Source organism: Piliocolobus tephrosceles, chromosome 9 (genome assembly GCF_002776525.5).
Source record: "Piliocolobus tephrosceles isolate RC106 chromosome 9, ASM277652v3, whole genome shotgun sequence".
Lineage (NCBI taxonomy): Eukaryota > Metazoa > Chordata > Mammalia > Primates > Cercopithecidae > Piliocolobus > Piliocolobus tephrosceles.
Window position 1 is genome coordinate 69,944,690 of NC_045442.1, and position 26,382 is coordinate 69,971,071.

The window sequence follows — 26,382 nt, forward strand, 5'->3', positions numbered from 1 at the left end:
TAATTATTTTGATAATTCCAGGCTACGTGGTTTGTGAGTTTTTTCAAATTGCCACATATCTCAAAAAAATTTACAATATATCTATTGAAAAACAATATAAATGGATCCACACAGTTCAAACTCGTGTTGCTCAAGGGTCAACTGTATTTCAAATTGAGAAAGTTTGGAGTTTCCTGTTTTGGAAAAAAAAAAACTACAAAACAAAAATTTTACAACCAGGTGTGGTGGCTCATGCCTATATATAATCCCAGCACTTTGGGAGGCCAAGGCATGTGGATCACCTGAGGTTGGGAGCTCAAGACCAACCTGGGCAACATGGTGAAACCCTGACTCTACTAAAAATATAAAAAATTAGTAGGCCAGGAGCGGTGGCTCACACCTGTAATCCCAGCACTTTGGGAAGCCAAGGCAGGCGGACCACCTGAGGTTGGGAGTTCGAGACCAGCCTGATCAACATGGAGAAACCCCACCTCTACTAAAAAGACAAAATTAGCCAGGCATGGTGGCACATGCCTGTAATCCCAGCTACTAGAGAGGCTGAGGCAGGAGAATCACTTGAACCCGGGAGGTGGAGGTTGCGATGAGCCTAGATCATGCCATTGCACTCCAGCCTGGGCAACAATAGCAAAACTCTGTCTCAAAAAAAAATAGATGGGCGTGGTGGCAGGCGCCTGTAATCCCAGCTAGTCGGGAGGTGGAGGCAAGAGAATCACTTGAACCTGGGAGGTGGAGATTGCAGTGAGTCCAGATCATACCACTGCACTCCAACCTGGGTGACAGAGCCAGACTCCATCTCAAAAAAAAAAAAAAAAAAAATATTTTACATATCAACTTCACATTAGAGAATGCAAACAGGGCCGGGCATGGTGACTCACATCTGTAATCCCAGCAGAGTTTGGGAGGCTGAGGCGGGCAGATCGCTTGAGGTTAGGAGTTCGAGACCAGCTTAGCCAACATAGTAAAATCCCATCCCTACTAAAAATATATACAAAAATTAGCCACCACCTACTGGGGAGGCAGAGGCAGGAGAATCACTTGAACCTGGGAGGTGGATGCTGCAGTGAGCTGAGATCACACCATTGCACTCCAGCCTGGGTGACAAAGTGACTCCATTTAAAAAAAAAAAAAAAAAAAGAGGGAATGCAAACAGATCACAGTCAGCCAAAAGGAATTCTTATCAGCCTTACCAAACATCCCTTTAATATTGAAATAGGAAGCAGTGAAAAAATGGGATTTCAGCATATAAAATTATAACCACACTGGAAATACCACAAGGTAACATGTAACTTAACCACAGAATGCCAGATAAATGCTTTGCTGACAGAATCCCAGGTCTGCCTTCTTCTTTCACCAGGTCTTTTCCAGCATCACTCTAGCCTCACCCACAATAAACACATATTTTACCCTTCCCTTACCAAATGAGAAAGGCCTACTAAAAAAAGTGAGACCAAAAGTTACAGGATGAAAACCTCTTTCCATCAAACAGGACAAGAGTGAGAAAGATCATAAAAGAAAGGAAGAAAAACAGAAGGCAACTACCAAAAACTCCATAACTATTTAATAAAATCCAAGAAGGCCAGGTACGGTGGCTGACGCCTGTAATCCCAGCACTTTGGAAGGCCGAGGTGGGCAGATCACAAGGTCAGGAGTTTGAGACCAGCCTGGCCAATATGGTGAAACCCCGTCTCTAATTAAAAAAAAAAATACAAAAATTAGCCAGGTGTGGTGGCAGGTGCCTGTAATCCCAGCTACTCAGGAGGCTGAAGCAGGATAATCGCTTGAACCTGGGAGGCAGAGGTTGCAGTGAGCCGAGATCACCTGGGCAACAGAGCAAGACTCCTTCTCCAAAAAAAAAAAAAAACCAAAAAATCCAAGAACTACCAAAAGATTATATCAACCCAGAAAACCTAGAAAAGTAGAGTGTTAATAGTATGGTCCAAGCACTGTACTAGGCACTGTGAGAAATACCAAGAGAGAAGAGTTGAGCTTCTTTCCCAAAAATTTATTCAGCCATGCTAAATACTGTTAAGTCAAACAACCACAGATCTAGATAGACAGTATTTCTAAAACTTCATGAAGGGCAGGGCAAAGTGACTCACATCTGTAATCCTAGCAGCCTGGGAGGCCGAGGCAGGAGGATCACTTGAGGCCAGGAGTTTAAGACCAGCCTGGACAACATAGCAAGACTCTGTCTCCATTTTTTTTAATTAAAAAATTTAAAATTTAAATAAAATGTCATGAAGAAGCTAACTTCTGAAGCAGAGTTCTGAAAAGTGAATGTGGCTTGGCAAAAGGGAGGTAAAACACTCCACGCAAAGTGAATGGCATCTGAAATGCCTAAGAGGTAGACATAGCAAGTGCACTGTTATCATAGCTGAAATGGAGAATGCCTATGCAAAGAAAGGAAAGAAAGGTAAAATTAGGTTTTAAAATGTTTGTAATCATGCATTTTTAAGTGATTTAAGAAACAAGTGGGAGCCACTTCAGGATTATGAGAAGATACTAACTTCAATACAGCATTCCAGGGTATTCTTAGGTTTAAAAACAAATGAAGTAGGAAGATACTACAGATAGAGAGGCAACTTAGGGATCTGGAAAAAAGTAATCTTTTTACAAAAACAGTGGGCAAAAAGACTTACTACCAGAAATACAGACCAGAGGGGAAGCAAAAAGAGAAATGACAATCTGTTAGCTGGGCATGGTGGCGCACACCTGTAATCCCAGCTACTTGGCAGGCTGAGGCACGAGAATTGCTTGAACCCAAGAGGTAGAGGTTGCAGTGAGCTGAGATCATGCCACTGCACTCCAGCCTGGGTGATAAGAGCAAAACTGTGTCTCACACACAAAAAAAAAACAATAAAAAAATTACAATCTCCATACTAGAATTCAGGCAATTTTCATCTTTCCTCTTTATACTTTAGTGTGCTTCCTAGAATGGCTGCAGTGCTTTTCTATATTTTATAATTAAAATAGTCATACAAAAAGAGAATAAACATAACATATACACAGCCAAAGAATAATAAACACCCACACACCCATGTGCCCACCACCCAATTTAAGAAATAGAAAAATAAACCATGAGTTTAAGCCTCTCCAACTGATTACATACCCTTACATGAAATCCACCCTCCACCTTCTACAGAACACAACTGTACTGAATTTTGTGAAAAGTATTTCCTTTTTCTCTACAGACTTATCACAAGCATGTACCCCTGAACAATATGTTCTTCAGTTTTGCCTGGTTTTGATTTATATATAAATGGAATCATGATTCACATAGTCTTCTATGACTTGCTTTTTTCAATCAATGTGATGTTTTATGAGATTAGCCCAAGTTGTCGTATGCAGCTGCAGAATTCATTTTCATTACTTTACTATTGGAATAAACCATAATTTTTAAATCCACTCTAGTGTAGTTGGAATGTGTTATTTAAATTTTTCTACAATCTCAAAATATACTACTTTGAACATTCTCAAATATATCTTCTGGCATGTCATGTATCAAGAAGTTTTCTACAATGTATTTCTAAGGGTGGAATTGCGAGGGGGTTACATGGTGCAAGTTCAATTCTACTAAGTAATGGTAAACTGTTTTCCTAAGTAGTGATATCAATTTATATTCCAGCTAGCAATGTATGTCAAGTCCTCATTATCTCACATTTTTGGTAACATGAACTTTTTTTTTTTTTTTTGAGATAGACTCTATCTGTCATGCTTGAGTGCAGCAGTGTAATCAAGGCTCACTGCAATCTCAACCTTTTGGGCTCAAGTATTTTTCCATCTCAGCCTCCCAAGTAGGTGGGACCAGAGGCACACGCCAACATGCCCCGATAATTTTTAAAAATGTTTTCGTAGAGATAGGATCTCACTTTGTTGTCTATGGTGGTCTCAAACTCCTGAGCTCAGCGATCCTCCTGCCTCAGCCTCTCAAAGTGCTGGGATTACAGATGTGAGCCACCACCGCCTAGCAGTAACAATTTTATTAGATTTGTAAATGTCTACCAAACTGAAGGGTATGACTTAATTTACATTTCTTAGATTACTAATGGGGGAAAGCACTTTTCATATGCTCAGGGGTTATGTGGGTTTCCTATCCCGAAAAAGGCCTGTTTGTAGCTTTGTCTATTTTTCTCTTGACTCATTTATTATTTATTTATTTATTTATTTATTGAGACAGAGTTTCGCTCTTGTTGCCCAGGCTGGAGTACAATGGTACAATCTCAGCTCACCACAACCCTCCGTCCTCCAGGTCCAAGTGATTCTCCTGCCTCAGCCTCCCAAATAGCTGGGATTACAGGTATGTGCCACCACGCCCGGCTAATTTTGTATTTTTAGTAGAGACAGGGTTTCTCCATGTTGGTCAAGTTGGTCGCAAACTCCAGACCTCAAGTGATCTGCCCGCCTCAGGCTCCCAAAGTGCTGTGATTATAGGCGTGAGCCACCGCACCCGGCCTTTTATTTATTTTTTTATAGGAATTCTCTGGAGTTCTATGCTGGATACTAATCTTCTGTTACATATATATGTTGAAGATATTTTCTCCAGGTTTGTAGCCTTGTCTCTTTGCATTCTTTATGGAGTCTTTAGATAAATGAAAGTTTCTGAATTTCTGTAGTAAAATTTATCAATTTCCTAACTTTTTTTCATGTCTTATTTAATAAGTACTTCCCTATCCCTGAGGTCATGATACTCTCTCATAGTTTCTTCTAAAACTTTAAAAAAAAAAAAATTGGCCGGGCGCGGTGGCTCACATCTGTAATCCCAGCACTTTGGGAGGCCAAGGGGGGCAGATCACGAGGTCAGGAGATCGACACCATCTGGCTAATATGGTGAAACCCCGTATCTACTAAAAACACAAAAAATTAGCCGAACATGGTGGCAGGTGCATGCAGTACCAGCTACGGGAGGCTGAGGCAGCAGAATGGCGTGAACCCGGGAGGCGGAGCTTGCAGTAAGCTGAGATTGCACCACCGAACTCCAGCCTGGGAGACAGCGAGACTCCATCTCAAAATAAAAAAAAAAAAATTGAGACAGAGTCTCACTCTGTCACCTAGGCTGGAGTATAGTGGCACAAACACAGCTCACTGCAGCCTTGACTTCCTGGGCTCAAGCGAACCTCCTGCCTCAGCCTCCCAAGTAGCTTGGCCAACAGGTGCGCACCACCATGCCTGGCTAATTTTTGACTTGTTGTAGAGACAGGATCTCATTTTGTTGCCCAGGCTAGTCTTGAACTCTTAGGCTCAAGCGATCCTCCCACCTTGGCCTCCCAGAGTGCTGAGGTTAGAGGTGTGAGTCACATTTTAGTCCTTAATTCATCTGAAATTCTTACTTTTGGTATGGTATGAAATAGGAAACTAATTTCCTTTTTTCTTTTCCCTATAGGGATAACTAATTGTCTAAACACCATTTATTGAAAAATCCACTTTCTCCTTAGATTCACAGGGCAAGTAGCAAGTTTCCTATATGACTATTTCTGAACCACAAATTTTGTTCCACTGATTTATTTGCCATACTGTGTAGATACCACATTATCTTAATTATTATAGTTTTATAATAATTCTTGATATCTCATAAAGTATGTTAGTCATTAATACTGTTTGGCAAATATCTCTGGTCTTACCCCTCTCAAGGATCACCATAGGACTACAGTTCCACGTTCCCTTGTGGGTCAGTGGGACAAGATTAGTTTTATTTCAATAAGCTGTGAGCAGAAGTGACCTGCTGAGCATTAACTGCCTGTGCAAAACCCTCCAAAGCTCTTTTTTCCCCCTGGCTTAGCAACTAATATTTTATATGATGGTCAAGCATGGTGCTGTTCATGCCAGCACCTTGAGAGGCCAAGGTGGGAAGATGACTTGAGGCCAGGAATTCAAGACCAGCCTTGGGTAACACAGCAAGGCCTCATCTCTACCAAAAAAATAAATAAATAAAAAGGAGTTGGGCATGGTGGCACACATCTATAGTCCTAGCTACTACTTGGGAGGCTGAGGCACAGAATTGCTTGACCCCAGGAAACTGAGGCTGCAGTGAACTATGACTGGTACCACTGTACTCCAGGCTGGGTGACAGAGCAAGATCCTACCTCTAAAAAATAATAATACTCAATACAATTGTAGCTTTGGTACCTAAGTGATATAATCAGTCGTATCCCCACTAATCTTCAGTGAAAGAGAAATAAATCTTTGGTATATTAATCACAGGGAGTTTAGGGTTCTTTGTTACCACAATATAATTTAGCACACTCTGGGCCAGGAATGGCAGTTCATGCCTGTAATCCCAGCACTTTGGGAAGCCGAAGTGAAAGGACTGCTTGAGCCCAGGAGTTCAAAACCAGCCTAGGCAACATAGTCAGAACCCATCTCTACCAAAAATTTAAAACTCAGTCAGACATGGTAGCACATGCTTGTGGTGCCAGCTACTCGGGAGGCAGAGGCAAGAGGACTCCTTGAGCCCAGGAGGTCGAGGCTGCAGTGAACTGTAATAGCCCCACTACACCTCAGCCTGGGCAACAGAACAAGATCCTATTTCAAATAAATAAATAAATAAATAACTTAGCCTGCCTACTCTGAAGTCACACTCTGTTGTTATTTTTCAGTAGTGTCCTATTTTTCCCTGTTTGTTATGTAAATTTCAGAACTGTCTTTTCTCAACTTCCAAAATAAGCCTACTGATCAGAGTATACATGAGTACAACCACATTGGAAAACAAATGGCATTATCTAAAAAAGTTGAAGACGTACATATTCTATGATCTAGCAATTCCAGTCCTGGGCATGTGTACAAAAGAAATGTGTACACATAGGTAAACATGTACAAAATGTTCTTAGTAATACTCTTCATAAAAATAAAAAACTGGAAACAATCCAAATGACTGCCAACATTTGGTAGTTGGTAGTCATTTGGTAGAAGAGATCACCAACGGTGATTTATTTACACAAAGAAATAACAAGGTCAGGCACAGTGGCTCACGTCTGTAATCTCAGCACTTTGGGAGGCCAAGGTGGGCAGATCACCTGAGGTCAGCAGGCTCGAGACCAGCCTGGCCAACACGGAGAAACCCTGTCTCTACTAAAAATACAAAATTAGCCAGGCATGGTGGCGCATGCCTGTAATTCCAGCTACTCAGGAGGATGAGGCAGAAGAATCGCTTGAAACCGGGAAGCAGAGGTTGCAGCAAGCCGAGATCGCACCATTGCACTACAGCCTGGTCAATAAGAGCGAAACTCTGCCTCAAAAATGAAAAAAAAAAAAAAAGAAAAAAAAATACCATACAATAATGAAAATGAACTAGACCTACACACAACAACGTAGATGCTCTCATAAACATATTGCTGAGCTAAGAAACACACACAAAATTTACATAGAATGATTCCATTTACAACGAAGTCTCAAAAACAGGTAATTTTTAAATTAGATTAATAATAAATATATAGGTAGTAAAACATCCGATAAAACAAGGAAATGGGCCAAGCGCGATGGCTCACACCTGTAATCCCAGCACTTTAGGGGGCCAAGGCGGGTGGATCATGAGGTCAAGAGTTCGAGACCAGCCTGACCAACATGGTGAAACCCCACCTCTACTAAAAATACAAAAATTAGCCAGGCATGGTGACATGCACCTGTAATCCCACCTACTTGGGAGGCTGAGGCAGGAGAATCACTTGAACCCGGGAGGTGGAGGTTGCAGTGAGCTGAGATTGTGCCACTGCATTCCAGCGTGGGCGACACAGTGAGACTCTGTCTCAAAAAAAAAAAGGAAATGATTACTGCAAACATTAGGAAGTCCTTGGGAGAAAAGAGATCTGTTTGAGAAAAAAGGGAGGATAATTTTCTTTCTTTTTTTTGTTTTGTTTTGAGACAGTGTCTTGCCCTGTTGCCCAGGCTGGAATGCAGTGGTACGGTCCTGGCTCACTGCAACCTCCACTTCCCGGGTTCAAGTGATTCTCATACCTCAGCCTCCTGAGTAGCTGGGATTATGGGCATGTGCCACCACACCCAGCTAATTTTTTGTATTTTTAGTGGAGATAGGGTTTCGCCATGTTGGCCAGACTGGTCTTGAACTCCTTACACCTCAGGTGATCTACCCACCTCAGCCTCCCAAAGTGCTGGGATTACAGGTGTGAGCCACCACGCCCTGCCAGTACTGGCAATTTTCTATTTTGACTTGAAGAGTTATTGCACGGGTGTTGACTTTGATTACTCGTTATACTGGATCTCTGTGGAGGTTTTACACAAATGTCTTCTACCATTTTTGTAAGATTTATTCATATTTACTGCATATACTTTGTTGCTATCATAAAATGCTTTTTAAATTGCACTTTATGTTTGTTGCCAGCTATAGAAACAGAACTGGGCTGGGCACAGTGGCTCACGCCTGTAATCCCAGCATTTTGGGAGGCCAAGGTGGGTGGATCACCTGAGGTCAGGAGTTCGGGACCAGCCTGGCCAACATGGTGAAACCCCAGCTCTACTAAAAATACAAAAAATTAGCCAGGCGTGGTGGTGGGTGCCTGTAATCCCAGCTACTCGGGAGGCTGAGGCAGGAGAATCACTTGAACCTGGGAGGCAGAGGTTGCAGTGAGCTGAGATCGCACCATTGCACTCCAGTCTGTGCAATAAGAGCAAAAGTCCGTCTCAAAAAAAAAAGAAATAGAACTGAATGTTATGCCTTGATGCGACAACCCACTATACTCTCTTATTGTTGCTTCTGACTTATTAGTAGATTGAGTTTTCTTGTAACAGTCATATCATCTGCAAATAACAGCAACTTTGTTTCATCCTTTATAATCTTTATATCTTTCCTTTGGTTTTGTCTTATTTACAATGATTAGAATCTAGTTCAATAATGAACTGTATTATTTTCATGTTCTATAAATGTATTTTAATTTTTTTTAGAGACAGGATCTTGCTCTATCACCCTGGCTGGAGTGTAGCGGCACAATCATAGCTCACTTCAGTGTTGAACTCCTGGGCTCAAGTGATCCTCCCACCTCAGCCTTCAGAGTAGCTGAGTCTACAGGTATATGCCACTATGCCCCACTAATTTTTTTTTCTTTGTAGAGATGGGGTCTTGCTATGTTGCCCAGGCTGGTCTCACATTGCTGGCTTCAAGTGATCCTCCCATTTTAGCCTCCCAAAGCACTGGGAATACAGGCATAGCCACTGCTCACAGCCCTATAAAAGTAGTTTTAAAGTGGGGAACAACGGGCGTGGTGGCAAGCGCCCATAGTCCCAGCTACTTGGGAGGCTGAGGCAGGAGAATCGCTTGTTCAAACCCGGGAGGCAGAGGTTGCAGTGAGCGGAGATCGCGAGAATAGGCACAAAAAAAAAAAAAAAAAAATTAAAGTGGGGAACGAAAGAGACATCATACAGGAGGACCCAGGTGCTGATGGCTCATTTCAAGTTTACTCCTTCATATGTTTATCACCCTTTCCCTTCTCTCAGAAAATGAAGCCCTCCATCCTGGATGAGGGAATAGCTGTTGAAAACTGGCTATTCTAACAATTTAAACTTCTTAACTACTAAAATCAAGTTCAGCTCATCCACACTTCCTAATTAATGTATCTGCATTACAAGTCTATAATTTTCAAATCAAGTATACAATAATTAAAAGAATAGAAACAATGCCATCTAAAACGTGAAGTGTGTTCAAACTAGAGCCTAATTATTTAATATTTGTATAGCACTGAGGAACTGAAAAGCACTTAGGGGAAAAAAAATCAAACTTTTAATACACTCCCAACACAACAAATGAGGCAGTGAAGGAAAATAAATCTCTTGGTTAGATCAGGCAGTGATGTAATGAGGAAAGTACCAGAATTCTAACACATCCCCAGAGTTATGAAGACCCAAAATATAGCCTTTAATAAATACATCTCCAAGCCCATTTATCTATCTACCACAAGCAACTGTCTCTCTGAAAGAGTCCCAAAATATTTCCTCAGCCCAACAAATTGACAATTTCCCTTCTGTACTTGTGTATCTCAGAGGGTAGTCTAGTGGTTGGCTTTCTTCATCTTTCTAGGTTATATAATGATACTGATTTATACTAAGTAAGAGTTTGTCCCTCAGGAAAATGAAATATAACAAGAGCGTGGCAGCCAGTTCTCCAGAGTCCTACCCAGATCAATGAAGAGTACAGCACAGTCCTGACTAGTCAAAGGCCTGTCAGAGGTCATATAAGTGCTCTCATCCCTTCTTGGTACAGACAAGAGTTTCCAGAGTTAGACAGTTCTTCTACTAGGGACTTCTCCGGGATTCACATTTCACTAGTAAGTATCCCAAACATGTTTTGCTTTTTTGTTTTTCTCTCTCTTTCTGAATGACTTTTGTTGTTGTTTGTTTTTTTCTCCCTAGCATGGCTCTAATGCCATGAATCAGACTTCTTTTGGACTTACTGACCACGGGACTACTGTATTTCTTCTTTATGTAAGTTAGATACTTAATGTATCTTTCAGAAAATCAGAATGCCCTTTGGATGGACCCCTGTCTAAATGGGCACAGTAAGAAATGTTATATTGAACTTGTAAGAGATTTGGTTTTATTAAAATTCATATTTGAACTCCCCAATAAACCAATAATTTATATTCTATATTTGTTACAAGTTATAATGGTTCCAGCTGGGCGTGATGGCTCACGCCTGTAATCCCAGCACATTGGGAGGCTGAGGCGGGCATCACCTGAAGTCAGGAGTTGGGAGACCAGCCTGGCCAATACAGTGAAACCCCGTCTCTACTAAAAATTAAAATTAGCCAGGCGTGATGGTGGGCACCTTGGGAGGCTATTTGGGAGGCTCCTTATTTGGGAGTCAGGAGTTCAAGACCAGCCTGGCCAACATGGTGAAATTCCATCTCCACTAAAAATATATTTCAAAAACTAGTCACCACCTACTGGGGAGGCGGAGGCAGGAGAATCATTTGAATCTGGGAGGGGGAGGTTGCAGTGAGCCAAGACTGCACCATTGCACACCAGCCTGGGTGACAAGAGCAAAACTCCATCTCAAAAAGAAAACAAAACAAAAAAACAAGTTATAGTGGTTCCAAACAAAGGGTAGAAAACAAGATGTTTATGACCCAAGTGGCAAAAAGTTCAGAAGACTCACTTATCTCTTTCTAAAAATATCTGCCCGGCCAGGTGCAGTGGCTCACACCTGTAATCCCAGCACTTTGGGAGGCCGAGGCAGGCAGATCACCTGAAGTCAGGAGTTTGAGACCAGTCTGGCCAACATGGCAAAACCCCGTCTCTACAAAAAAATACAAAAATTAACGGAGCATGGTGGTGCGCGCCTATAATCCCAGCTACTCAGGAGGCTGAGACAGAAGAATTGCTTGAACCCAGGAGGCAGAGATTGCAGTGAGCTGAGATCGCACCAGTGCACTCCAGCCTGGGTGACAGAATGAGACTCCATCTCACAAAAAAAAAAAAGAAGTATACTTGCATAATATTCTGTCACATCAAATAGAGCTGCATAAGCAAAACAGGTTCAGTAAAAGAGACTACCCAAGTCAAGTACTAATTCTTTGAAGCAAGCAAACCAATCATATCCATTTTTGCACTAAACCACAGGTAGACAATTCAGTAACAAATTCTTTAGCATCATCCTGATTAACCAAACCACCTTGATATTGACCATGTGGCCACCCAATGGTAGTGAGAAGAAACTAATTGGAAGTACTTACCTTGAGAGCACAAAAGATGCAGGAATCTCCCATGCACTTGTGAGTTGTAAGCTGCCTAAAGCTACGTCGGAAGATATCCAAGTGCCACAAAACCTGGTGAGAAAGGGAAAACATTTCATTACTCTATAAAAAGCCACCATTTAATTTTAAAGTAAAAAAGTTCAAGCAAACATAGGTAATAACTGCAGAAGATATCTTTATTCCCAGAGAAAACTTCATTCTAGTATATTAAAACAAATGTGAAAAATGGTGAGATATCTAACAAGAAAAGTAAATGGTCATATTCTGGGAAAGATATTAATTTGAACATAAAGTGAAGGTAATACAGTTAAAATATGACATGACATACATCAAATGTGATCCTGAAGAGGAAATTTATGGGTTAAAGCTGAAGAATAAGAATTTACATTAATGATCCACACAAGAAAAGCAAGAATATTTTACAACTTATATTAGAAATGTGAACCCATAGAAATGTGAACTGTAGTGTGGAATTGTATCTTTGTTAGAACTCTCAATTTTTAGACATTTCTAAGAGAAGTGTGATCTCCTTAAGTCAATAGGGTAAAAAATTATGATTTCTATACTTTTGTTGAAATGGAAAAAAAAATATGATATTAACAGTGATAAATCATGTTATAGTATATACCCTTGATGTGATGTGTTGAAAATGGCACTATACTTTTGTGGTCTTCCTCCCCAAAACCTATTACGCTAGTCTAATCATGAGAAAAGCATTAGACAAATTCCAATAGGGGAAGGGGGATATCCAAAAAAATACTTGATCAGTACTCCTCAAAGCTGTCAAAGATTATCAAAAACATAAACATTCTGAGAAAATGTCACAGCTAAGAGGAGCCTAAGAAGACATGACAAATAAATCTAAATGTGGTATCCTGGATGAAATCTTGGGCCAGGAAAGGACAGCAGGTAAAAACTAAGGAAATCTGAATAAATTGCAATTTTTAGTTAAAAAAAGAAATGATGTAATATATAGCATAATGTCTTAGGAAGCTCCCCCTTGCTAGGAGAGCATTTAATGTCATAATATGTGAAAAAGCATAATTTCTGGAGCCCCAGATGACAGCACACCTCTGGAGCTTCTTCTCACTTATATGTCTCAAGATCCATACTCTAAAAGTTCTTTGAAACTGGCTATGCTCCCAAGTAAATAACATCTTGTTATAACAAATGTAATAGGTTCAACTCATCTGTGGCAAATACAGCTTTGAAACCAAAAGTCAGAATATTAGCTCATAGCAACAACTATTTTCAACATGTAACATGATTATAATAGGGACTCCAAAACCACCAATGCCTCAATCATTAAGTATGGATACAGAAATATGTATATGTGTGTGTGTGTATACATATATATAACGTATTGTATATGGCACTGGAAATTAGAATGGAAACTCATAAATAACATTGTTTCAACTGACAATATAAATAGACCACATAGAAAAAAAAATTATAAAAATGGGACTATGGCCAAGAAGGGGGTAAACATACACATTTATATCAATGCCTTATTTTGCCTGCTTCTAAATCACAAAAGTATTATCAGGATAAAAGGTAACTAAAAAAACTAATATGTGGCCAGGTGTGGTGGCTCATGCCTATAATCCCAGCATTTTGGGAGGCCAATGCAGGAGGATCATTTGAGCCCAGGAGTTCAAGACCAGCCTAGGCAATTATAGTGAGATACCCTCTCTACAAACAATTTAAAAAAAAAAAATTAGCCAGGTATGGTGGCACATGTCTGTAGTCCTAGCTACTAGGGAGGCTGAGGTGGGAGGATCACTTGAGCCCAGGATGTTAAGGCTGCAGTGAGCTATGAGTACACCACTGCACTCCAGCCTTGGCGACAGAGTGAGACCCTTGGCTCCAAAAAAATAATAAATAAAGAAAGAAAACTAATATGCATCATCCAGGACAAAAACCTAGCCAATTCCACCTAAACACATGAAATTTGTGGTAATAATTAGGGAAAGCACTTAAATTTTTTTTATAGGGTTGCCAGCACATAATTTTTTTTTTTTATTGTTTTCAAATAAAAACTTAAAAACTGAGAAAAAGGCTGGGTGCCGTGGCACACACCTGTAAGCCCAGCACTTTGGGAGGCCGAGGTGGGCAGATTACCTGAGGTCAGCAGTTCAAGACCAGCCCAGCCAAAATGGCGAAACCCCGTCTCTACTAAATGTACAAAAATTAGCCTGGCATGGTGGCAGATGGTCTGTAATCCCAGCTATTCAGGAAGCTAAGGCAGGAGAATCACTCAAACCCAAGAGGCGGAGATGGCAGTGAGCTGAGATCCCACCACTTCACTCCAGCCTGGGCGACAGAGCGAGACTCCGTCTCAAAAATAAATAAACAAAAACTGAGAAAGAGCATGAAACTTTTATTACTTAGATAAGCTTGGCAACATTCTTCTATTATGAATGAGGAAACTCAGACACTATTACCTGTACAAGGTCACAAGACTAGTCTACAGAATGGCTAAAACTAGAACCCAGGTCTCCTCCCAATGCCCAAGACCATTGTTCTTTATAGTAAACATCTTGTCTTCTCTCATAGCAACCCATTTTCTCATAACATCTGAGGAGTCAAGCTACTATTTTACCCAAGTATATCTTGGGTGGCAAATTTCATTTACTTTTACACTGAAGAGCAGAAAAGAAGAGAAAGTAATTACTTGAAAGTTAGGCCAAGGGGGATGAACTTAACACACTATGGGCATGACTGGGCAAAGCAGACAGACAAAAAGCTTTGGGATTCTAAGACCACTAAAGTAGCAAGCAACAGTGAAAGGGAAAATGTAGGGTAGATAATCACCTTAAGGGAATTTACTTTCCCCTAGCTCTATTCAAGTGTATCTGACTAGACACCAGTTATGAGCCAAAACAGGAGAGCTCAAAGGGAGGAGATAAATTGGACAAAGACTAGACTCCATTCAATATGTGGGCCAAAAGCCTGAATATTAAGAGACAAGATTAACATACCTGAAAGTCTTTGACTTGTGGAAAGAATTTTGCTTCTATACTAGAGAAAAGCAACTAGGATAACACACCTTGCTCCCAAAAGGAAAAACAGAAAACAGGCCAGGCGCAGTGGCTCATGCCTGTAATCCCAGCACTTTGGGAGGCTCCGAGGCAGGTGGATCACTTGAGGCTAGGAGTTCAAAACCAGCCTGGCCAACATGGTAAAACCCTGTCTCTACTAAAAATACACAAATTAGCCAGGTGTGGTGATGCACAGCTGTAATTCCACCTACTTGGGTGGCTGAGGCATGAGAATTGCTTGAACCGCCGAGATCACCCATGGTCCCAGCTACTCAGGAGGCTAAGGCAGGAGGATCACCTGAGCCCTGGAGGTCAAGGCTGCAGTGAGCTGTGATTGGGCCACTATACTCCAGCCTGGGCAATAGAATGAAACTCTGTCTCAAAAAAAAAAAAAAAAAAGAAAGAAAGAAAAGAAAAATAGGAACCGGTAGAGATTGTTCAGGAAAAAAAGTTGATAAATAGAAAGATGAGCCAGGCGCGGTGGCTCACGCCTGTAATCCCAGCACTTTGGGAGGCTAAGGCGGGTGGATCACAACGTCAGGGGTTTCAGACCAGCCTGACAAATATGGTGAAACCCCATCTCTACTAAAAATACACAAATTAGCGAGGCATGGTGGTGGGCACCCATAGCCCCAGCTACTGAGGAGGCTGAGGCAAGAGAATCGCTTGAACCCGGGAGACGGAGGTTGCAGTAAGCCAAGATCACGCCACTGTACTCCAGCCTAGGCAACACAGCAAGACTCCATCTGAAAGATCACCTGGCCCATTTACCTCCCTTTAGGCATGTAAATAATAGTAGTTACAGTTATTATTTTTTCTCTTACTATTATTAATCCCTCTTTTTGTAAATGAGGTAATTGAGATTCAAAGACTTGCCAAAGATCACACAGATAAATGTAAAAATGACCTCAGGTTACTAACCTCAGACAGAGACTATCAAGAATTTTATTTAAAAAGAGTTACCAGAAATACAGCATCAGCAATTAAAAGTCAAAGTTCACCAAAAATAATTACCCTTACCTGCAGGGCACTGTTGAGGAAGCAGCTGTTTTGCCCTGGCTCATTGCTGAGGCCTTTGCTGGGGGCTATGGAGGTTGAGCTTCGAGGTGCAAACATCCCTTGTACACTACCACGACCCCCTGAAAAATAATTTCTCTTCCAAGACATTATTGTTCACATTTAGCCTGAAAAAAAATGGAGAGGGTTTTGTGCCTTTTTGGCAGGAATTTATGTCTACTAAAGTTCTAAAAGGAAAGGGAATCTAGAATTTAGTGAATTTATGTTGGAAGATTTTGAGTTTACCACCTTCCAAATATCATCTGCATAGTTCAAGGAACTCAGGTATCCTCCTAGATCTAGATGACAGAGTCCTTCCTCATTTGTTCCAAACAATCTCCAAAATTTAACATGGCACAGGACTAATGCAAACAGAGAAATCCTTAAGTATTGCTTCCTTCTATTTTTCTTGAACAGCCTCAATAAAGTCCTGGTGAAGTGGGTGTAATTCTCAGCTCCAGCAGCATCCAGGATCAGGGTAAGATGTGTTCTTCAAGCTTGTTGATGATGCTTCTTATGGACTGAAGATTTTTCCAACTGGAAGGAGAGGCAGACAGATAAGCAAGAATCCAACATAACCCTCCTCGCCCTCTATCGCCTTGTCTCATCATCCTCTGAAGCAAAAACTCAAATTCTGAGCAACTGCAAAAGGTTCCACAAAGCCAAGAAGCCTGTTTGAATCATCTGAGGTTTTTGTTGATGTTCTTGCTGCTTCTTTTTAATGTGCCCCAAACTTCTATTGTCCCATCCAGATCTTCAGCAAGTCTCTCCTCTTTCTTCTGGGACTAGAATAGCCAGCTGTGTCAGAGAGCTTTAACAGAAATAAAAAAAATCAAAAGCTTGCGTCACTTAATGACTCTACTGGCTTTGGACTGTTCTGCCAAGATCAACGTTGCCTCACCTCTTGCTATAAACTTGAAACCTTGGCAAACAATGCCAAAAAAAAAAAGGAAAAAAAAAAAGAGAGAGAGAGAGACCCAAACTAAAGAGATGGAAAAAAGGTATGAACAGCTTTACTTTCAGGGGAAAATCATCTGCAATTTTCTTGAAACACAAGAAAGTTGATCTGGATAGAAATAAAAACCAAATACAAACTTTCCAGTATCAGGCTAACACAAAACAAATCACCAAGTAAGCACACACCAACTAACTAGGAACTGAAACAGTTTCTTTTGGACATTGTGAATAAAGCACTTTTTAAAAGGTGTTTTCCATGAATATGCTTATGAAAACCTGCTTAAAAGTAGGAAAGCCATGTTAGCAGTCTAAGATCTGTTCTGAGTAAAGATATTCCATCCAGAGAAACACTGATGGTGAGTAAACCACAGGTCCTTAACACGCAGTTCAAGAGAACTAAATCTTCTCCTGCCCCGTTTGTTTGTTTGTTTCATTTTTGCCAGAGGATCAGAGAGATAATTTGGGTTACAAATCACTTAATCTCCAGATTATATCCAAGGGGTCACAATCAGAGGCAATCCATTGACCAACTTTAGTTTTCAACTAATTAAAATGCCAGTGAGGCAACAGAGAGTAATACCAAAGCAAGTATGTTCCCTGGAAGGAAATCAACACATCTCCAACTTTAAGTTTTCCTATAAGGCTGCCATGTCCATCTACATAAGGAAAAATGTTTAAACGTTAAGTGTTAAATTTGCCAGGATCAACAATTCCTCAATCTTTTCCCTTCCTTCTCACCATCATATACACCATCTAAAAACGCTTTAACATCTTAATCACTCTCTGGGAGATCACCTAGCATTGTCTACAGCATGTCCAGTGGAAAAACTGAGGTACAGGAATATTAAATGGTTGCATAAGACTGTTCTTTCCCTTCTGTAAATTCCCAGACTATTTATAATCTACATGTCACAATTAAAGTATTTGATTATACAGTGTACTGTCACATTATTCTCTATTTTTATTACTCTGTTTTATATCATATCTGTCATAATATGACTACATGAAATGAAATAGTAACTACAGTCAGGTATGTGCTAAACACGATACTTATGTCCTTTATTTAATATTCACAACAGTCCTATCAGATAGTTATTAATAGTTCCATTTTACAGAAAAGTAAAGGGAGGCTTAAAGACATTAACTTGCCCAATTCAATGCTGGTAAGTGGCAGAGCTAGAAATGTTTGACTATTAAACTATGACTCAATTATATATTTTATTATTCTATTCCAAAAGCTCCTATTACAGTGCTAGTCATCAGGATGCAGTCAATAAATACTGCCTGATGATTAACATGACACCAGAAAAGAACCCATATCTCCCACACAGACTCTAAGACCCTCACCTCTCTACACACACCCTCATACACACCCCACTCAAGGCCACCAAACAACTTCCAACAAGCCATGCAGCATTCCTTCAGCTCAACTGCTGCAAAGGAATGACAAGTACCAAGCCTCCACTTTGCTCACAGCCAAAAGGACTTGGCACACAGGTGGGGTTTCCAATAGCCACATTAGGAGCTTAATGAAACTCGGCCTGCCCTATGACACACACTCCTGAGTACAGGGAGCAAAAGGAGAAAAACACAGTAGCAGAGAAAAGATTCTCAGGCTCTGAATGGCACTATTATGTAGGGTAAAGCAGTAAGTCCTCAGACCTGTTTTAGGTGTGTCACCAACTAGAAGTGACAGCATAAAGACCAGACAAGAGAGGCAGTAACAAGTGGTCCAGAGAAATACTAACACCAAAAACATTTCACTTAAATTGTAGATATAGCATTAAACAACGTAATCCTTCTCCAATGCCATTTACTGAAGATATGTGACGAGGGGAATTATAGTTTTATCTGTATGGCTCTCACTACCTAGTTTGTGTGTTTGTTTGTTTGTTTTGTTTTGTTTTGTTTTTTGAGGCGGAATCTCACTCTGTCACCCAGGCTGGAGTGCAGTCGTACAATCTTGGCTCACTGCAGCCTCCGCCTCTTAGGTTCAAGCAATTCTCCCACCTCAGCCTCCCAAGTAGCTGGGATTACAGGCATGCACCACCATGCTCAGCTATTTTTTGTATTTTGATATTTAGTAGAGACAGGGATTCATCATGTTGACCAGGGTGGTCTCCAACTCCTGACCTCAGGTGACCCTCCCGCCTCGGCCTCCCAAAGTGCTGGGATTACAGGCGTGAGCCACCGTGCCCAGCACCTATAATATTTAGTACAGTAACATCCTATACAGGTTTGTAGCATAGGAGCAGTAGGCTATATCATATAATCTAGGTGTGTAGTAGGCTATATCATCTAGGTTTATGCAAATTCTTTTAAATGATATTCACACAGTGACAAAACCACCTAACAACACATTTCTCAGAACATATCCCTGTTGTCAAGCAAAACATGGCTGCACTTTTGCCATACTTTTACCTAACAATCCTACTCCTAGATATTTTACCATAAAGAAATAAAAAATTGGGCTGGGCATGGTGGCTCATGCCTAAAATCCGAGAATGGGAGGCCGAGGTTGGTGGATCACTTGAGGTCTGGAGTTCAAGGCAAGCCTGGGCAACAAGGTAAACTTCTAGGAAAGTAAAAGCCAAAACTGGGACGGAAGCATGTCATCTTATTACTTATTACTTATTTCCTTGTGTAACACAGTTACTAAGTTGTATGTCCCACTGTTCCCAATCTGAAAACACTAGCCTCCTGTGGGTAAGCCAAAAACCTTTCCACGTATGATATGATGGAAAACAGTGGGTCTCAACATTTTTGCAGTGCCTCGCACCCCAAGGCAGATTTACCAAGCCACTAATGAAACTTAAGCTTCAGGGCTCTTTCTCTTGCCCAGATTCTCAAGGCCCAATATCTCATTTTCTGTTTCAAAAAATATTTTCCTTAAAGGAGGCCCTCTGAATTGTATAAGCTTCAAGTGTCACAGAATCTAAGTCTGCCCCATTCACGTTACATAAACTGGGCTTTTATAGTATATGTCACTTGAGAAAATACATAATTCAAAAAGCTACTTTGAATTCAGTAATACTAATAACTTTGCATTTTATTAATAAAAGAAACACCAATGTTATTCACTGTATAAAATTTGTTTGAACTAAATAGATCTGAATATAATATTTGGTCCACATTTGGATTTTGGATTCTTGTGCTCACAGCAAGTAACTCCACAGTCCACAGGGCTAAATTGAAAAGATCATTTACAGATTAAGGCTGCCAGAATTAAAGGCATACCTCTAGAAGCTGGTGACCTTTAGAAAAAAACACTTTCTCTGTATTAGTGAAATACAGAGAATGATTCCTTCACAACTATACACAGTACAGCTTAATGTGCTACCATTTTTCTCAGGCCAAAGTAATAAACCAGGCTCCAGCTGCAGCCACCCTAATTATCCCCCACTGTATTCTTCACCAACAAAGTCAGCTTCTCTCAGCCTCTGTTTCTGAAAAAACCCAAAGCAGTCATTCAAATGGAACTGGCTTGTGCATAAAGGGAGATGAGGCCTGGAAGGACACTGGGCCAGGAGGAGCCTGGCGCCCTAAGAGACAGTGGGGTAAATGAGGTCCAGAGAGCTACAGGTGATTAGCATAAGAGATTCATTATGAGCAGAGCTGGAACTGAACCGAAACCAATGAAGATTAGATAGAATTTGTTCCTGCAAAGCCTGGGAACCCTTTGATAAAACCAGGTGTAAAGTGTGGGAAGTTTCGAAGGAGATGGATTTTTTTTTTTTTTTTTTGAGACAGTCTCGCTCTGTCACCCAGGCTGAAGTGCAGTGGCGTGATCTCGGCTCACTGCAACAGCCACCTCCACCTCCCAGGTTCAAGCAATTCTCCCACCTCAGTCCCCGAGTAGCTGGGATTACAAGTGTGAGCCACCATGCCCGGCTATTTTTTGTACTTTTAGTAGAGACGGGGTTTCGCCACATTGGCCAGGCTGGTCTTGAACTCCTGGCCTCAAGTGATCCACTCACCTCGGCCTCCCAAAGTGCTGAGATTACAGGTGTGAGGCACCACGCCCAGCCAAGGAGATGAACTTTTTAAGCTAATTAATTTCACAGTAACTAAAGTTCAATAGTTTTTAAGGAGACACTACTAATTCGATATGTAGAGAACTCCAAGACATTAATAAAAACGATAGTATCAACGTATCTCCACTAAGGCATTTATTAACTACAAAGGAAAACATAGTAGTTTCACAATGGAGAAACCCAGCAGAAACTACCTTAACCAAGTGATCAAGGTCAAAATAACCAGTAATAATACATATTGACATCATGAATGCAATGATATGATGTACTGAAAAGGACACAAAATTATTTCTGTGGCATTCTTGCCTAAACTATAATCTCAGTTCAATCATCAGAGAATATCAGACAAATCCAAATTAAGGAATATTTGACAAATAGTCCTCAAATTGATATTGATCAATATTCTACAAAAATGTCAAGGTTATAAAAAACAAAGACTGAGAAACTTTTACAGAATACAGAAGAGTAACAAAGAAAAACACCTAAAATGCAATGTGAGATTCTAGATAGGATCCTGGAACAGAAAAAGAACAATGCAGCCCGTGCAAGATGGCCAGCGAGACCCTGTCTCTACAAAACAAACAAAAAAAATTTTTCTGAAACAAAGTCTCGCTCTTGTCACCCAGGCGGGAGTACAACGGCATGATCTTGGCTCACTGCAACCTCGGTCTCCCAGGTTCAAGCAATTCTCCTGCCTCAGCCTCTGGAGTAGCTGTGATTACAGGCACCTGCCACCAAGCCCAGCTAATTTTTGTATTTTTAGTAGAGACGGGGGTTTCACCATGTTGGCCAGGCTGGTCTTGAACTGCTGACCTAAGGTGATCTGCCCGCCTCGGCCTCCCAAAGTGCTGGGATTACAGGTGTGAGCCACTGCACCTGGCCAAAAAAAATTGTTTTTAATTAGCCAGGCTAATTAATGCTTGCCTGTAGTCCCAGCTACTCAGAAGGGTGAGGCAGGAGGACTTTTTGAGCCTGGGAATTTGAGCCTGTAGTGAGCTATGACTGTGCCACTGCACTCCAGCCAGTGTGACAAAGCAAGACCCCGTCTCTAAAAATAAAAAAGTAAAATAAGTTACAATTTTAAAAAACTGAAAATAAAAAAGGAAAAAGAATAATCGTAGGCAAACGTAAAATTCAGGACAGCTCTTTAGTTAACAGTATTGTGCCAATACTATTAATTCCTGGTTCTGATAAATGTATTATGGTTATATAAGATGGTATCATTAGAGGTAACTATTTTTGCAACTTTTCTATAAATTCAAAATAAAAAACATTTTAAATTATGCAAATAATTCACTGAAGAAGATGGAACTTTGGGCCCAAAAGGGATTGAGGCATTTGGGTAATAAATATCTATATGTCTAAAGGTAGGTGAACCAAGATAGATTTATAGGAAAAGAAGAGAAGTGGCCGGGCGTGGTGGCTCACGCCTGTAATGCCAACACTTTGGGAGGCTGAGGTGGGCAGATCACGAGGTCAGGAGTTCGAGACCAGTCTGGCCAACATAGTGAAACCCCATCTGTGCTAAAAATACAAAAATTAGCTGGGCATGGTGGCATGTGCCTATAATCCCAGCTACTCAGAGGCTGAGGCAGGAGAATTGCTTGAACCAGGGAGCTGGAGGTTGCAGTGAGCCGAGATCACGCCACTGAACTCCAGCCTGGAAACGGAGAGAGACTTAGTCTCGAAAAAAAAAAAAAAAAGAGAGAGACATTGACATAGTTTGTGATCCTAGAGTCCACTGAGGGTTACATGTGAAACCTCTTGGTTTACTATGTTTAACATCACAGTATGGCAATTAATGGGTTGTTTTATTAGTCCAGAAACCTGTTTCTCAGAGCTAAATGTGCACAGAATGAATTAACAGAGAAGTTTAAAACTGCAACATCAGGGTAAGTAAATGTAAAATGATAGGGGTCTTGTTAGGATGATGAAATTATGGATTTTTTCCTTTTTTATATTTTCTAAATTAACTATAATTTATAAATAATCTATAAACTATCACTTCCTTAAAATAGGGGTTTAAACACATTTTCCCTAAAAATAGAGTGAAGGGACTCGAGACCAGAGATAACCAACCATTGAGACCCGTAATATCCTAACAATATGAAAGCTGGTTAATAATTGGTAACTATTTCCTTTTTAGAAACAGAGGGCCTAGTGTGGATCTCTACTTCCTTTCATTCTATTCTCACTGCTGCTGCTACTAAGGTTCAGATCCTCACCACCTCTAGACCACTGCACCACATTACTGACTACTGCCAGTCCTCTAATCCTACATGTCACTACCACTTGACTCCTAAAACACAATCCACACCATGTCACTCCCCTTTTCAAAATATGTAATGGCTCCTAGAGGGAGATATTCTTTTGGCTGGAAAAGAATAATGGTATTTTTCTAATTCACAGGAAAGAAAATTAATAGATTTTTCACAAGTTTCTCTCCCATAATTTTTTCTTACCTACTTAGTCTACTGCTAGCAATACAAGAACTTGAACAAATAGTAGCAAAATTAAGGGGGGAAAAAAATCAAGCAGTCAATTGGACCTATTTTAACACCTTTTTTCCTAACTGACTGTGTTAAGCCATTTTTGCATTGCTATAAAGAAATACCCGAGGCTGGGTAATTTATAAAGAAGTTTAATCAGCTCATGGTTCTGCACTCTGTATGGGAAGCATGGCACCAGCATCTGCTCAGTTCTGGCAAGGCCTCAGGGAGCTTACAATCATGACAGACTGCAAAGGGAAGCCCAGTTGTCACATGGCAAGAGAGAAAAGGGGGAGGTCTCAGACTCTCTTCAACAACCAGATCTTGCATGAATTAACTGAGTGAGAATTTAGTTATCACTGAGCTATTCATGAGGGATCTACCCCCAGGATCCAATACCTTGCACTAGGCCCCAACACTGGGGATCCCATTTCAGCATTAGATTTGAGGGAACAAACATCCAAATCATATCACTGAATCGTGTTCATGATTGTGATTTTTATGCTGCATATTTTTGATGTTCACATATTCTGCCAATAAAATTAATTCCTGGCCAGGCACAGTGGCTCACGCCTGTAATCCCAGCATTTTGGAGGCTGAGGTGGGCAGATCACGAGGTCAAGAGATCAAGACCATCCTGGCCAACATGGTGAAACCCCATCTCTACTAAAAATACAAAAATTAGCTGGGCGTGGTGGCAGGCGCCTGTAGTCCCAGGAGGCTGAGGCAGGAGAATCTTGAACCCGAGAGGCGGAGGTTGCAGTGAGCCAATATCATGCCACTGCACTCTAGCCTGGTGTTAGAGCAACACTCCATCTCAAAGAAAAAAAAATTAATTCCTAATTATAAGATGGAATTAAATATGTCTGGCACCAGCGTAAAGTTTGAGAATCACCGGACCTTACCACAAGTTCCAGCTTCATCTACTCATTCACTCACTGATCAGACATTTCATTGATCATTACGTGCCTCTCATTCATCCTCCACTCCAAGTACACTAGACTCCTTTCTGTATAACAAATATACCCTGTCCTCTACTTTCTCATTGTCTTGACTCTAGTATTGCCTCTCTCTGGAATGCGTTTCCTCTCCATTTATTCTTGCTGAAAATCGTAACTATCCTACAAGGAAAAGCCTTCCCAGATCATTCTCTCACCTTCTCACCTTTCCAATCTCCCAATTTATTTCATCCTCTTCTGTGCTCTCAGTGCATGGGGAGGGTCTGGATTACAATACTCACATTCTCCCTCATATTACAGTTATTTGTGTACCTGGACTACATTTTATCTTAAGGGCATCTTTTTTATTCCACACAGAGGTTGAATATAATAGGCATTGAATCACTGAGAGTTTCATTGAAAGAGAAAACTTTTTGTTTGAAGATACCTAGCCTAGAACAACCAATTCTAACATCCTGATAAATTCTGACTCTCCTTAAAGAAAAGAACAGACAAAATGGCCATATCTAGCTTGAGATACTGCTGACAACTTCTTCTAATAGTGACTGTATCAATGGAAAAATTACTGGCTTCTGATTCAAGCTTGACAATAGAAAGAGATAAGCATCTACAACCATCAAAAGGGCCAAGCTATTTGTTGATTTATGGGCTGGTTATCTTAAACTCCCCAGCAAATAGTTACTCAACTCAAACAATTTCCTGAGGGCTGGACTTTGGCAGCTTCAAACTATTACATCATGTACAACAGAAGAACTGTATGCTGATAAAGGACAAAAAGTCTTATTTTTACTACACAAGAACTTAGGTAACTGTCATGTATAACAAATTTGTCTAAAACTTGTTAAAAAGTAGTTGGAAAGAAAATAAAAAGGCATGTTTCACTTTGTTATAACTGACAAATTGTAAGAACTAAGAAATGACAGCTGCAGGTTACTTAGCCCTTCCTTATAATGATCCAGAGTTGTATAATTTACTGACTTCTAAGAGAGGCAGCATGGTAGTAGAAAGAACATAGTGGTTAAAAGTGTACCCTCTGCAGGCCGGGCACAGTGGCTTATGCCTGTAATCCCAGCACTTTGGAAGGGCAAGCAGGTGGATCACAAGGTCAGGAGATCAAGACCATTCTGGCTAACACAGTGAAACCCCATCTCTACTAAAACACACACAAAAAATTAGCCGGGCGTGGTGGCGAGTGCCCGTGGTCCCAGCTACCCAGGAGGCTGAGGCAGGAGAATGGCGTGAACCTGGGAGGTAGAGCGTGCAGTGAACCGAGATCGCGCCACTGCACTCCAGCCTGGGCGACAGAGTGAGACTCCATCTCAAAAAAAAAAAAAAGTGTACCTTCTGCAGGGCCAACAATATTGCAGAACCTCGGGAGGTAACATGCTTATAGTGGAGATCCAAAGGGTCTCATTCCTAGAGAACATTATGTGAATTATACAACGTGGGGACACAAGAGTTAGTGGAATAGAACAGGTCTTGGCTCTACCACCTAACAGTTGTGTCATATTGACCAAGTCATTGAACTAACTCTTAGGTACTTCATCAGAAAAAAATGGGATTAATAAATGACACCTGTCTCATAGGATTGTTTTAAGAATTAAATAAAATAATGCAGATATGTATAATTAGCCCAGTGCCTAATATTTGGTAAGTGTGGAATAAATGTGTTGATGATGATTATGATGAGGATAACGATGATGAAGAATAAGATGAATCTACATCCCAATCCTAGCTCCATCACATTCAGGACATTTACTACCTATAATAAATGTGATTTGCTGAAAGGATGCAATAAAATAATGTATGCAGAATACTTAGGGTCAGGTACAAAACAGGAATTCCATAAAGAGTAACTGTGATTATGATTACTGACCATCCTCTATATGCATTCTCTCTCCCCCATCTCCCTTTCTCTCTAACAGGCAAACACATACACACACATAAAACTACTATAAAAATTTCAGGAGATTAAAGTATAATTGATAGCATAAATCCCAAGGCCATATAAAAATGAGGAAAAAAATGTATCCTTTTTTTTTCTTTATTAAATGTATCCTTTTTTGTTGTTGGTTTTTGTTTTTGTTTTTGTTTTTGTTTTTGAGGCGGAGTCTCACTGTCACCCAGGCTGGAGTACAGTGGCGTGATCT

General features: G+C 40.6%; 1 protein-coding gene across 1 annotated transcript in view; it reads right to left on the bottom strand.

Moving 5' to 3' along the window:
- Positions 1-26,382, bottom strand: part of USP54 (ubiquitin specific peptidase 54) — a 121,486-nt gene that overhangs the window by 55,049 nt on the left and 40,055 nt on the right. Inside the window, exons 2-4 of the mRNA XM_023204950.3 lie at positions 16,040-16,604; positions 15,758-15,921; positions 11,676-11,768 (exon numbers count right to left, since the gene is read on the bottom strand). Of these exons, the coding sequence (XP_023060718.1) occupies positions 11,676-11,768; positions 15,758-15,904 (240 nt within the window). The 5' untranslated portion in view covers positions 15,905-15,921; positions 16,040-16,604. The remainder of the gene's footprint in view (positions 1-11,675; positions 11,769-15,757; positions 15,922-16,039; positions 16,605-26,382) is intronic.